Genomic DNA, 12,233 nt, shown 5'->3' with positions numbered 1-12,233 from the left:
GGTGAGAGACAGAGTCTTCTCTTCCTCTGTGGACAGTGTGGCTAAGAATGCTAATGAAACAAGCACAGAGAAGGAAGTACAGTATGAGCTGAGAAGTGCTCTCAGCCCACAGCAAGCCGACCTCCTTCCCGGGGGCTGCTATCCAGGAGCCAGGTGAGCCTTCCCTGGTTCTCCTGCCTCCCCCTCTCCTCTGCCCCAGTTGTGGTGTGAGCTGAGGATGAACAGTCAGATTTAATATATTGACAGCAGAGCTGGTATTTGCAACCTTGATATACATTTGTTTTTGTGAGTGTAAAATAAAAGACAGCTTGTGTGCCACTGTAAATAGGCATCTGATGGGTCACTGGAGGTCCCCAGAAGACTGCCGAGGAAGGAGAGGTGAAGCCTCTCCCCACTAATTGTATTCAGCGTGTAATTTCTAAACTTCCCTCTGAATTTTGATTTTCAATTAACACTCCCCATTTGAAGATAATTTTCTATTTAATGTAATTGCAGGAAATAATTTATTGGCTGATTAAGACTGAGGACCCAGCCTTCCTTAAGAAAAACACTCTCACCAGCCTTTAAACTCAACACATAGCTTTGGACAGATTGAGTCTATTTTTACAGCTGCAGGGTTGTTTAATGAGGATCGTACACTATTGTTAACTGCTATAGTCTGTCGTCAAAATGATTCTTAAGAGACTGTTTGCATTTTTGGTTTCGTGTCGTGATTACTTTCTGCTAAAGTGATAATCACAGACACTGTTATTGGCAGCACCAGATCACGTTGTAACAAGAGGCTGTTTGTTGGGAGACCCAAGTCACTCTGAGTTTTCGATTATGACATCGTTTCACTTGTATTTAGCTGTTTCTAAAAGGTGACAGTCAACTCATTCATTTGTTTTAATGCCTGTGATTGCATTAGCACTAACTGCCCGTTATCTGAACAGTGCCAACACTTCTGCTGTCTGTGACACTCCTTGATAACTTGCCGGACCGTTAGAATTGCCTGGTTCTGCTGTAGTATCTGGGGCCAGTGCAGTAGGTTCTGTAGTGACTTTCAATGCTGAGACTCAGCCTTTGCTTCTGATTTTCCATGTGTGCGTGCATTTGCCCATTTGTTAGCACTAAGAGAAGTCACTGAAGAATGCTCATGAATCTTTGAAACAGTACACATTAGAACATTTGGTTTCTCTCTTTTTAGGGTGAATAGAGCTATTCATCTGCACACTTTGCCTGTTTTATTTTCCAGTCTCATCTAAATAGACGAAAGTTTTAGTATTTGTACAATGATTATTACAAGTAGGTATCAGCATTTTAATATGTTTCAAAGCACTTCAAAAGCCTGCAATACTTTTATTTAGAACTGTGCATAATTAGTTTAGCTGATCTTCTATTAATGTTTTTCACTGTAGGATACTAACTCTGAGCCCCCTCATTAATTGTGAGAAATTTAGCATTAGCTGTTAAATCCTATGTGAAACATGGGCTGCTACATAAAAACTACTGTTTAAATTGGAATTAACTTAATTATTTTTCCTTGCACTTGATATTTCCTTCACTGCAATATTCATGAAAGCATGTGACAGATTTGTAAATTTAACTGTTAATCTCAGATTTCTAGACCCTTTAATCAGTATTTATTTGTCTGTAGAAACAGTACAGGCAAGTTAATGATTTGCTAATTTGAAAAATGCTCATGTGGTTCCCTATGTTAACTGATTTGTGCATTTAAAAAATGGTATGAAATCAATTAATGTTAAAGAGTAATTAAGGTGGCGATTGTATTCCCTTCATTACACAGCAGTTTAAAAGGAAATACAATAAATAAAAATCAACATGAAGTTTTAGGGAGAAATGTTTTCTTCTGTCAACTTGTCAACTTGTAATGCTTTGGTCACTAAACACATTCCTAGGAAGTTCATCTTTCTACATGATAGTCTCCAAGGCTTGTAATTCTGTATAGCATTATGATTTCTGATCTCATATGAAGCACAAAATGAAGACCTCACTGCATAGTCTTTTGACTGTTTCTTTGAGGAGACTTCAACAGATGATATATTTTTTGAGCTTTTAGTAAATGCTATAAATCATGTATGTACTTTATGACTTGAAATAGAGGTATAATTAGTTTAGAAATCCAACACAAATGCCATGAAGTTGATATAAGATTTATTTAGCACTAGAAGCCACTCAGTCAACAAGTCACTTGAAAGTTAAGAAGCAATACTTAGTGTATATTGAAGGCCTCCAGGAAGGCTTCAGATAAAGCCACTGGTGTGAGGTATGACATTCATAATCAAGGTTTAAGATAGGAAGTCATGACCAATTTGCTTAGCATATTAAGGACAAATTATTTAATCAGTTAATATTTTTAATAGGCTTATTTTTTCCCTTCAGAGCTGTGGGAGACAGATATTTTTGCTCTGAAGTCATTCTTCAAGCTGGCTCATCAGTCAGTTCATTCACTAGTTCTTTTCATTGCTGACTACCAACCTAATTACTCCCCAGAAACGCATAATTTAATTCGGAAAGCTGGGAGGGAGAACATACAAACACATATATCATATACCAGGAAAACTTAAAGGGTCATATTTAGGGATTGTGTAAGAGAAAACATGCAACAGTTGGTGGGAAAGAGGGCTTCTGGGTAGAAAGCCCGGAGGAGGAAGAGCAAAGAGCAGACAAGCCAAGCATCCTTTGTCCGTGGCTTAGACCGTCAGTATCTCTCAGTTTAAAAGATTTTTATTTTATTTTATGCTCAAATTAGTCAAATACAACAGCTTCCAATTTTGTTATTGATAGTCTTGTTTAACCCATGGCGTTTCCCTTCTTCCGCAGAAGAATGTCTTCCAAGCAAGCCACCTCTCCGTTTGCCTGTACAGCTGATGGAGAGGAAACAATGACCCAGGATTTGACCTCAAGGGAAAAGGAAGAGGGCAGTGATCAACATTCGGCCTCCCATCTGCCTCTGCACCCCATACTGCACAACAAACCTCACTCTGAGGAGCTCCCGACGCTTGTCAGTAGTACCATTCAACAAGATGCTGACTGGGACAGCGTTCTGTCATCTCAGCAAAGAATGGTGAGCACTGAAAGTCTGATGCCTACATCTTCATTATTGTAATGTTTGAAGGAGAGCTAACGTACATGGCTGCAGCATATGCCTGGTCAGGTCACAGAGCAAACACGATACAGACATTTGCTATTATTCCGGTCACTGGAAAGCTTGGAGAGCAGCTTGTGGTCTAGCCTGTGCTCATTATGAGGCCCACTTGACAGAAGAATAGTGACTTTTTAAACAAGAGGAAGTTAGTTATCTAATTCTTTCTATTCCAACTTAATGTGATGAATTCAGTAATGTCACAAAATAGGCACTCAAATGAAGTGTGATTGTGTATTAGTATTAAGAAATTAAGCAAATCTGATCATAGTGTGACTACATCTTCAAATAAGGAAATGTCTGTATCTACAATTTTTAATGACAAGTTTGATTTATAATAAAGATTTTCCTCATGTGCCTATATACGAATTTCAAAGGGACACTCAAGGCTCCTGAGTACCATCCAATCACAGTGCATGGGTTTTCTCTAAAAGCAGAAAGGACATGCCAAGTGATATTGGGGAGCAGGCAGCTTTCTCATGGTAAATTCTATCTTCTAAACATCAAAATAGAAACCTCAGGTGTGACATTAGTTATCTAGTCCAAACAAAATCTTCAATTTTTTTTTTATCATCTAGAAGAAACCAGACCTTAATATGTACTAGCCATGGTTTGTATTTCTTAACTTTTGAGTACCCCCAAATTAAGTTAAATGAAAAATATCTTAAGTAGACACTGAGAGTTTTACCAAAACCTAACAAAAAGCAAGAAATCATTTAAAATTCCCTTATTAATAAATGCACATACGGAGATAATTAACTTGTAGAGAGAGAAAGTTTTTTTTTTCAAATAATTTTGCAGATGTAGCCTATGCTTTGGGGCAGTATAGGTCGGGGAGGGGGAGTCACAAGCTGAATGGAGCATGTCTTTAATAATTTTAGTTTTACTGCATGATTCATAGACGTATTTGTTTGTTAGCACATCTTAACTATACAGATTAAGAAATTTCTTTATGACGTTTTAACTTTTATTGTAGCTTCCTTCCCTTCTAGAGTCTTTAAAGCGCCCTCTTGCTCTCCTATTCTAAGTTGGGAACCCTCCTCTTAGGACTCTCCAGTCTCCCTCACACTCAGCTGAAGGTTCCATATGCTGGGGGATACTTGTCTTTGTGCATTTGACTTATCTCACTTAACGTGATATATCCAGATTTTCCTGAAAATGGCGTCATTTTGTTCTTTTATATGTGGGCTGCAGATATATCTTCCAGAGAAGTGGGGAGCAAATCTATAGTGAGGCAAGGATGAAGTACATTTTCTGATTGAACTTAATTTGTTCAATCCATGTCTCCAAGGTGGCATGGCTGATGTGGCTGTCCAATCTCTGCTTCTTGCTCATCGGCAGGATAACAAAACTCTGCTTGGTCTTTATTTGAACAAATATTTACTGAGCACCTTCTGGGTGCCAGGCATTCCACTAAGTCCGGCTGTACTATGGTGACGCAGACATGATACACACCCTCTAGGCATTCTTGCACAGGGGATAGACATGCAAGTGCATATATAGTTAAAGTGTGACATGTGCTGTGCACAAGACCAGATGTTGTCTGCAAGCGCAAGGATGCGACTCTGACTTTGAATAGATGGTTAGGATGCTCTCTCCAAGGTAAGGATGACAGAAAGTAGTCAGACTGGGGCAGAGAGTAAATCCGTAGAGAGTGGTGTGTGTGGAGTGTCTGAGGTGATAAAACCATAACTTAATTTAAGGAACTGAAAGGTGGTCTTTGTGGTCCAGGACGATGAATGAAGATACATCAGATGTGGTTGAAAGAACAGATAGGGGCCGTATCACTCAGGCCGTGGAGATGGCATTGTGCGGTGAGATCTGATCTGAGTGCAGTGGGAACAGCCTTTGAAGGGCTGAGGAACGCCTCTCACAGATAACTCTAACTGTGGCACAGTGAATGGATGGGCGGGCAGCAAGAGTGAAAGCAGGGGAGCCACTGGGATTTCTGGCTCAGAAATGTAGATGAAAGATGACAGTGGCTTGGATTAGTGTAGACAAAGAGGGGCACAGAGAGGGTGGCTCAAGATAGGTTTGCTTTAATGCCACGTGCAGACCTGGGCCAAATAAAAGTAACTGGAATAATGGAAAATCTATGGATAGAGGTGGGGACAACACACTTCAAGATCTGTTTCTTCTGAGGGCATGTTCCTTTTTCGTTTTTTTAAGAAAAACTTTATTTTTGGCAATTGCTAAGTTGCTTTGTTGATTTATTCTGAAATTTTTGTTATGCAGAATTTGTCAAAAAATAGATACTAATATCTGTGTAATAATTTCTGTTTCGTATGATTTATTGCAGTATAAAATAGTTCAAGGTTGCAAAGATGCTATAGATCAGTGTGAAAGAGACCATTCTCACAGAAATGTTTCCAAACTTTCACCCTGCTCTCTGCTGGGGCTTTTGTGTTCTCCGAATGCTGGAAAGCCAAAATATTTGTTTAACTCCCACTCTATAGCATTTCCCAGCTGTGTACTTATATGGTGCAGTAAAAGGATTTAACAAATGGGAAACAGCAGCTGCCTGTGGAAACTCTCTTTGTGTCCACCCTCACCACATAGATGCAACAATGTGGCTACTGTAACCTTAGACCTCAGCTGACCTAGGCCACAGAGCAGGGCAGCAGTCAGTCAGCTTCTGTTTTTTTGTAAAGAGAAACAATGAAAGGATTTTTGTTTCCTGTCAGACCTGCAAATGTGTGTGTGTGTATGTGTGTGTGTGTGTGTGTGTGTGTGTGTGTGTGTGTATGTGCCTGTGTAACTGTGTGTGTGTGTGCATGTGTGTGTGAATATATGTGTGCATGTGTGTGAGTATGTATGTGCCTGTGTGCCTGTGTGTGTGCCTGTGTGTGTGCCTCTGTGTGTGTGTGTGTGTGTGTGTGCATACGAGTTATGTGTGTTCGAGTAGGAAGACTGTGACTGATGTAAATTTTTAATTTTTTCATATACTTAGAAGTCGAAAGAACATTGATAAAGAGATCTGCCTGAAATTTGCAATTTTCAATGGATCCTGTTTACTGCTTTTGTTTGTTTGTAGTTTAATCCCATAAAATACTGTGGAGAAATAAAAACTAAGACTGAGTCTACAAACTACAACACACATTCATCAGGACCTTTTCAGTCTGTAATTTAGTTTCCACAATGGTCCTCATCTCCTGGACAGCATTTTGTCTATTGAGTTCAGAGAGTTTCACTGGGAAATATAAAGACCTGAGAAGTGGCTTTTTTCAAGCCATGGTAGAAAAAGCAAAGAATTTCTGACAGTACCCTATGACCGGACTAGAAAAAATTTGCATGTTACAATTCTGGTTATTTTGAAATGGAAACTCATCAAAATAAGACACCCATGGTTTCTGACGAAACAAACAAAACAAAACAAAACAAAACAAAAAAACAACCAACCAACAAATCAACCAAGCAATCAACCAACCAACCAACCAACCAACCAACCAACCAAACAACCAACCAACCAAACAACCAAACAAAAATCCAATGTGTCATAATCTAAGAACAGAAGGAAGATCAAAAGTTTATGGAAGGGAATTCACAGACCAATGCAATATAAAAATTTTAGACACATTTTAAACAACAGTTATAGAAGCCAGAATGTCTGATTTTAAACTTACTGTCTTTTATCAATTTGTGACTTTTTTTGATGGTTGAAAATTTTGTACACAAAACAATCGCTCTCCACTTCTGTGTACAGCTGCTGGTTTTTGTCATGGCTTAAGGGTACCAATACCTTTTTGGCACAGGAACATTGATATCATCCAGTGATATATATTTTTGTTCTTATTGGCCCTGTGCCATCAGTAAAGAATGCGCGCACATAATAAAATGTACATAGCACCGTTCTGACGTCAGTGTCAAGGAGCATCTCTCTGATAGCTTGCACTGGCCCACATTTGTTCTTATATGTAGCTATTGTCCATAAACGTTTCAAGTGTAGAAAGGACATATGACCTACTTACAGCTTCTCTGTAATTACATATTTTATGAAGATTATATTTATTTTTATTTATTTATTAATATTTTTTATTTAATTAATTTATTCAAATTGCAACTCAATTGTTATCCCATCACTTGTATCCTCCCTTTCCTCCCTCCCTCCCTCTTTCACCCTCTTCCCCTCCCTTAGGTCTAAGACCCAGGGGGACCTCCTCCCCCACTATATGGTCACAGGCTACCAAATCTCATCTTGGTAGCCTGCTTATTCTTCCTCTGAGTGCCACCAGAAGGGGAGGTGGTCACATATGGGGCACCGGAGTTCGTGTCTGAGTCAGTCCCCAGAAGATTATGTTTACATGTAACTACTTGTAGCAAATGAATGAATGGAGAACAAATACATTCATTCTATGCTCTCCTTCTTGTACACTTCCCCTCTCTTTCTTTTTGCTTTAAAATATAGTTTAAAGAGCTATATCACGATTATTGTTGGCTATGGAAGTTTGAAGTGACTACTCAGTTCCCAGTACAAAGACTACCTGTGATGATACCAGATTCCCATTGCAGTGGGAATTACACTGCACAAAGCCCCAGAGTAAGACAGTTCAAACAATGAAGGGAGAATGACTGAACAGAAATCTCACTTTCTTTTTCTCTTTTCTTTCTTCCTTCTCTTATTTATTTATTTATTTATTTATTTATTTATTTATTTATTTATTTACTTTTTTGAGACAAGGTTTCTCTGTGTAGCCTTGTCTGTCCTGGACTCACTTTGTAGACCAGGCTGGCCTTGAACTCCCAGAGATCAGCTTTCCTCTGTGCACCACTGCCCTTGACTTGGAAGACCTTTTTGAAGAGAAGAACTTTCAGCTGAAATTTGGAACAAGTCAAATGTATAGATACTTGGGGTGAATACCTAGCAAGTGTATAATAAGTCCAGCAGTCTTTAAGAATTTATTGTTTTTTCACATTCTTAGATTTAAAATGTTCTTATTCTTTGTAAATTTCATACATATATAGAATGTATTTTTATTTATCCACTTCCTGCCCACCACCTTTCTCTTGCTCCCTTTGACAACCACCAACAAAGTTCCTTTCTGATTTCATGTCCTCTTTTAGAATTTACTATTAATAAATTATATTAATAGTTCCCTGAGTCCAGTTAGTGCTAAACAGATTTGAAAAGATGTGGGGCCATCCACTGGGGGACGGGTCACTTACCAGGAGGCACATTCCCAAAGATGAGTAAATTAGCAGCTCCGATGTCAATAGGTCCTTTGGTAGAGATGGAGCCTGAGGAACCCCTCCTCATCCATGCTGAATTGTTCACTGGCTTGATCTTGCTCAGGTCGCATACAGGTAAGCAGCAATGATGTGAGTTGATGTGTACACTAGCCATGTCATGTCCAAAAGGCAGCATTCCACAACTGCCCTTCCCCATCCCCTGGCTCTTGCAGTCTTTATTTCCAATCTTTCATGGTGTTCCTGAAACTTGGATATAGAGAGGTTAATATAGATGTCCCATCTATGGCCAAGTACCTAAACTCAGCACTTTGACCAGTCCTGGGTCTCTGCAATAATTTCTATTAACTCCTATGACCAAGTCTGGGAGCAACACAATTGAATGGGTATAAATGTAGGTATTAGGAGCGCAGTTTGACAACCATCCACTTAGTGAAACACCCTCAGCAGATCCCCAGCTGGGACCTGTGATCTTCCGAGTCATGAGCTTTCGACCAGATTATAGTACGAAACATGAAATTCCTCTTATGGAGCAAGTCTCAAATCTAATCAGAGAGAAGTCAGTTACTAGCACAACTGTTAAATCACTATTACACCCACAGAAATGTTTTTCCCCAGCAGGTTCATGTTGTATTATTCAGGGTTCTGTGCTGGGAAATGTCTTTTCTGCCCTGGTAGCCTGAACAGCACCTTCTGGCACTGTGGAAGCTAGCCATTACAGATTTGTGATTTCTTAGTGTCCTGCAACCAAAGTGGGTAATGTCTACAGCGGCTAGTGCAAACATCTTTAGATTAGTGTATTTGAACAACCGCGCACAGCAGAGTGGCCAGAGGAGGGAGAATGATGTGGAGTGAAATCCAGGAGGCAGGCAGATAGATACTGCAGAGTCTCAGAGGCTCTAATGGAGTGTTTGAGCTTTGTTTTAAGTGCAAGAGGAAGCCACTGGGAAATTTTAAGCAGGACAGTCACAGCGCTTTATTTAGCTGTCTAACTGACCACATTGCCTAGTGTGCAGGTGTGGATGCAGTGAGGCTGGACAAGTGAGCAGTTCTGGAAGTTACCCATTGAGAACATGAAAGCCACAGCTCAGTAAAAGTTGAGTGAAATAAATGAGACCAGGGACAAGGGAATAGACATAAGCCTGGTCAAACCATGGTGGCTTCTGCGCTAGACCTGGAAAATGTGTGAGACACCAGTGACTTCGCTGCCTCAGTCTCTCTCTCTGTACTTATGTAGAGTGCGTGTTTGTGGAATTAATGTGTGCATAATCTATGTGCACAGATCTATGTTTGGGAGTACACATGTGTATGTGTGTTTATGGAGGCCAGAGGCTAACATGATTGTCTTCCTCAATTATTTTCCACTTTATTTACTGAGACAGGGTCTATGCTGACCCCAGAGCTTGTCAATTTGCTTAGTCTGCCTAACTAATTTTCCCTGGTCTTAGGAACTCTGTGATTACAAACTGGCCCTCTTATTGGCCTGGCTTTATGTTAGTCCTGGGAATTTGAACTCTGCTTGCTAGGAAGTGCTTTATCCACTGAGCCACATATCCAGCACACAAAGGGTCTTTCTTGGAAAAAATGCACAATGTGACAATAAGATTTAAAGCAGAACTGTCTGCTGGGCATGATGGTGCACGCCTTTAATCCCAGCACTTGGGAGATAGAGGCAGGAGGATCACTTTAAAGTCAGCCTGGTCTACAAAGTGAGTCCAGGACAGCCAAGGATACATAGAGAAACCCTGTCTCAATAAATAAATAAATAAATAAATAAATAAATAAATAAATAAATAAACAGACTCTTAAAGTAGGACTCATGCACATATGCCCTTGTGCACTTACAGGCACAATCATATTGATATTTATTTTAGCCAAAAGTGTTGTTATGCATGTCTGAGTTTAAACCACTCATCTAATTAAGTAGAGAGAACCACATTGTACCCTCAGCCCAGAATGTCTGAATCTCTTATTTTAGAGATGCAAATGGAATAGCTTTCCTTGCTCGAACAGGGGCTGTGGTGTAGGAGGCACAGTTCTTCTGGGGCTGTTACCTGCAGCCTGCTGCGGATGGATGCTGATCTTCTGTGAACCCTGATCAACATATGAAGAACCCTGATCAACATACAGAAAAAGGCAAGAGTTAGAGTTAGGTGGTGATTTTCATTCTTTAGGAAAGTTTTGACGTAAGATCCATATCAATAAAAGATGTGTAGGTTGTCCCTTGTTATAATCAAAAGAAATAATAATAGCCATGTTGGACCACTTAATAGATAGTGACCGGGAGCAATGCTTCCTTGCTTGCAAGTGTTGCTCTTCTCTGCCTTTCTTGCTTCAGCCAAGGGAAGTTGCTAGTCAGTGCTGAAGTGTTTTCTGTAGTTCACGTGGAGTCATAAAATGTCTGGTGTGGACTTTGAACTACTTCTGGGAAAAGGGCTGTTGTCATTGTGTGACAGGGTAGTCCAGGAATTCTCACTGGGGATTTAATCTTCAGCCACACTTCATGTTGTGACAGACATTTAGAAGATTCCTCATCTTGCTTGTTTTTGAAAGATTTAAGAATGTGGACTTGTTGCCAAGGATTTGTTTCTCTCTCTCTCTCTTTCTGTGTGTGTGTGTGTGTGTGTGTGTGTGTGTGTGTGTGTGTGTGTGTGTCAGAGAGAGAGAGAGAGAGAGAGAGAGAGAGAGAGAGAGAGAGAGAGAGAGAGAGGAGAGAAGAGAGAAGAGAGAGAAGAGGAGAGAGATATTTAATAATTGAGATATTTAATAATTTAAAGTACCAGGCACCACCCAGATGACAGACAGACAGAGACAGGAAGCAGGAGGGAGGGAGAGGAAAGGGATAAGTGAGAATTACATGGGCTTTTGAATCTCGGTGCCCATTCTGGTGGTTTACTACGAATGGCCCCATAGGCTCAGATAGTTGAATGCATCGCCTCCAGGTTTGGAAGGATTTGGAGAGTGTCCTTGCTGGAGTAGTTGAGGCCTTGTTGGAGGTGTGGCTTTGTGGTGGTAGGAGGTATTTTTTTCCTAAAGATTTCCACCAACTGGTGATAAAACATTCGGACATATGAGCCTAAGGGAGCCATTTTCATTCAAACCACTATGCTACTATTCCCATTTTCCAATTGTGGAAATTCATTCAATTTAGAATTCAAACATAGGTGCTGATTAAGGGAAGATGTCCAACTGTGGCGCAGAAGACACCAACCAGTATTATCTAGGAAGAGTTCCCTTTCCCCTAACTTTGAAATTAGCGCACAATACTGTCTCTTAAAAAAATCTCTTGTAAATTTAATCACAAACTTAGTTGCTGTTCATGTTATAGAGTAAAACCACATTTTATTGTGTGGAATTTGTTAAAATTTGCTGTGGCAGTGAAATAGGAAGCCGTGTGTTCAACACACTGATTCTCTGCTGTAACTTTAAAGCGTGGATCATGCCATAGGTCTCCTTTCTGTTATTTTTCTTCCAGCGTACTCTAAAAGAGTTTCTCAAACCTAGGCTGTTTAAATACAAAGAAAAGGGTTATTGGAATGTTCCTTAGGGAAGCTCGGAATGTCCTTGTCCTACTTGGTCCTGTTAGTGAAGCCATAGGTCTTTGCAGAGACACTTTCTGGAAAAGTTTTTTTTCTGACCTGGCATATCATCAAAATCTTTATCAGAAGCAGAAACACTAGCTGCTCTGCAATGGTTGACTTCCCCTTGGGCATGAAGGGATCAGGTATGCACTCTGATTAGCACAATCCAGTCATTAACATGTGATTATGTGGGCTGCACATTGAACACCTGCCAAAATCTAAGACTCCCATACTTTTCTGTATCCATGCAAAGACTTGCATTTTTTTCTGTATCTTAACAGTCTGAGGAAAATCAGGTCTTGATATCTTTTCTGCCACTGTAA

General features: G+C 40.0%; 1 protein-coding gene across 15 annotated transcripts in view; it reads left to right on the top strand.

The window, feature by feature from the left end:
• The window catches only part of SOX6 (SRY-box transcription factor 6), a 602,500-nt gene that overhangs the window by 276,583 nt on the left and 313,684 nt on the right, over positions 1-12,233 (top strand). For all 15 annotated transcript variants that reach the window (XM_084771677.1, XM_084771678.1, XM_084771679.1 and 12 more), the window contains one exon: positions 2,824-3,067. In XM_084771677.1, the coding sequence (XP_084627803.1) occupies positions 2,828-3,067 (240 nt within the window). In that variant the 5' untranslated portion in view covers positions 2,824-2,827. The remainder of the gene's footprint in view (positions 1-2,823; positions 3,068-12,233) is intronic.

The sequence above is a fragment of the Acomys minous genome (genome assembly GCF_964271855.1).
Source record: "Acomys minous genome assembly, chromosome: 2".
Classification (NCBI taxonomy): domain Eukaryota; kingdom Metazoa; phylum Chordata; class Mammalia; order Rodentia; family Muridae; genus Acomys; species Acomys minous.
Note: the sequence above shows the minus strand (reverse complement) of the source record. Positions and strands in the feature narration are given on the sequence as shown.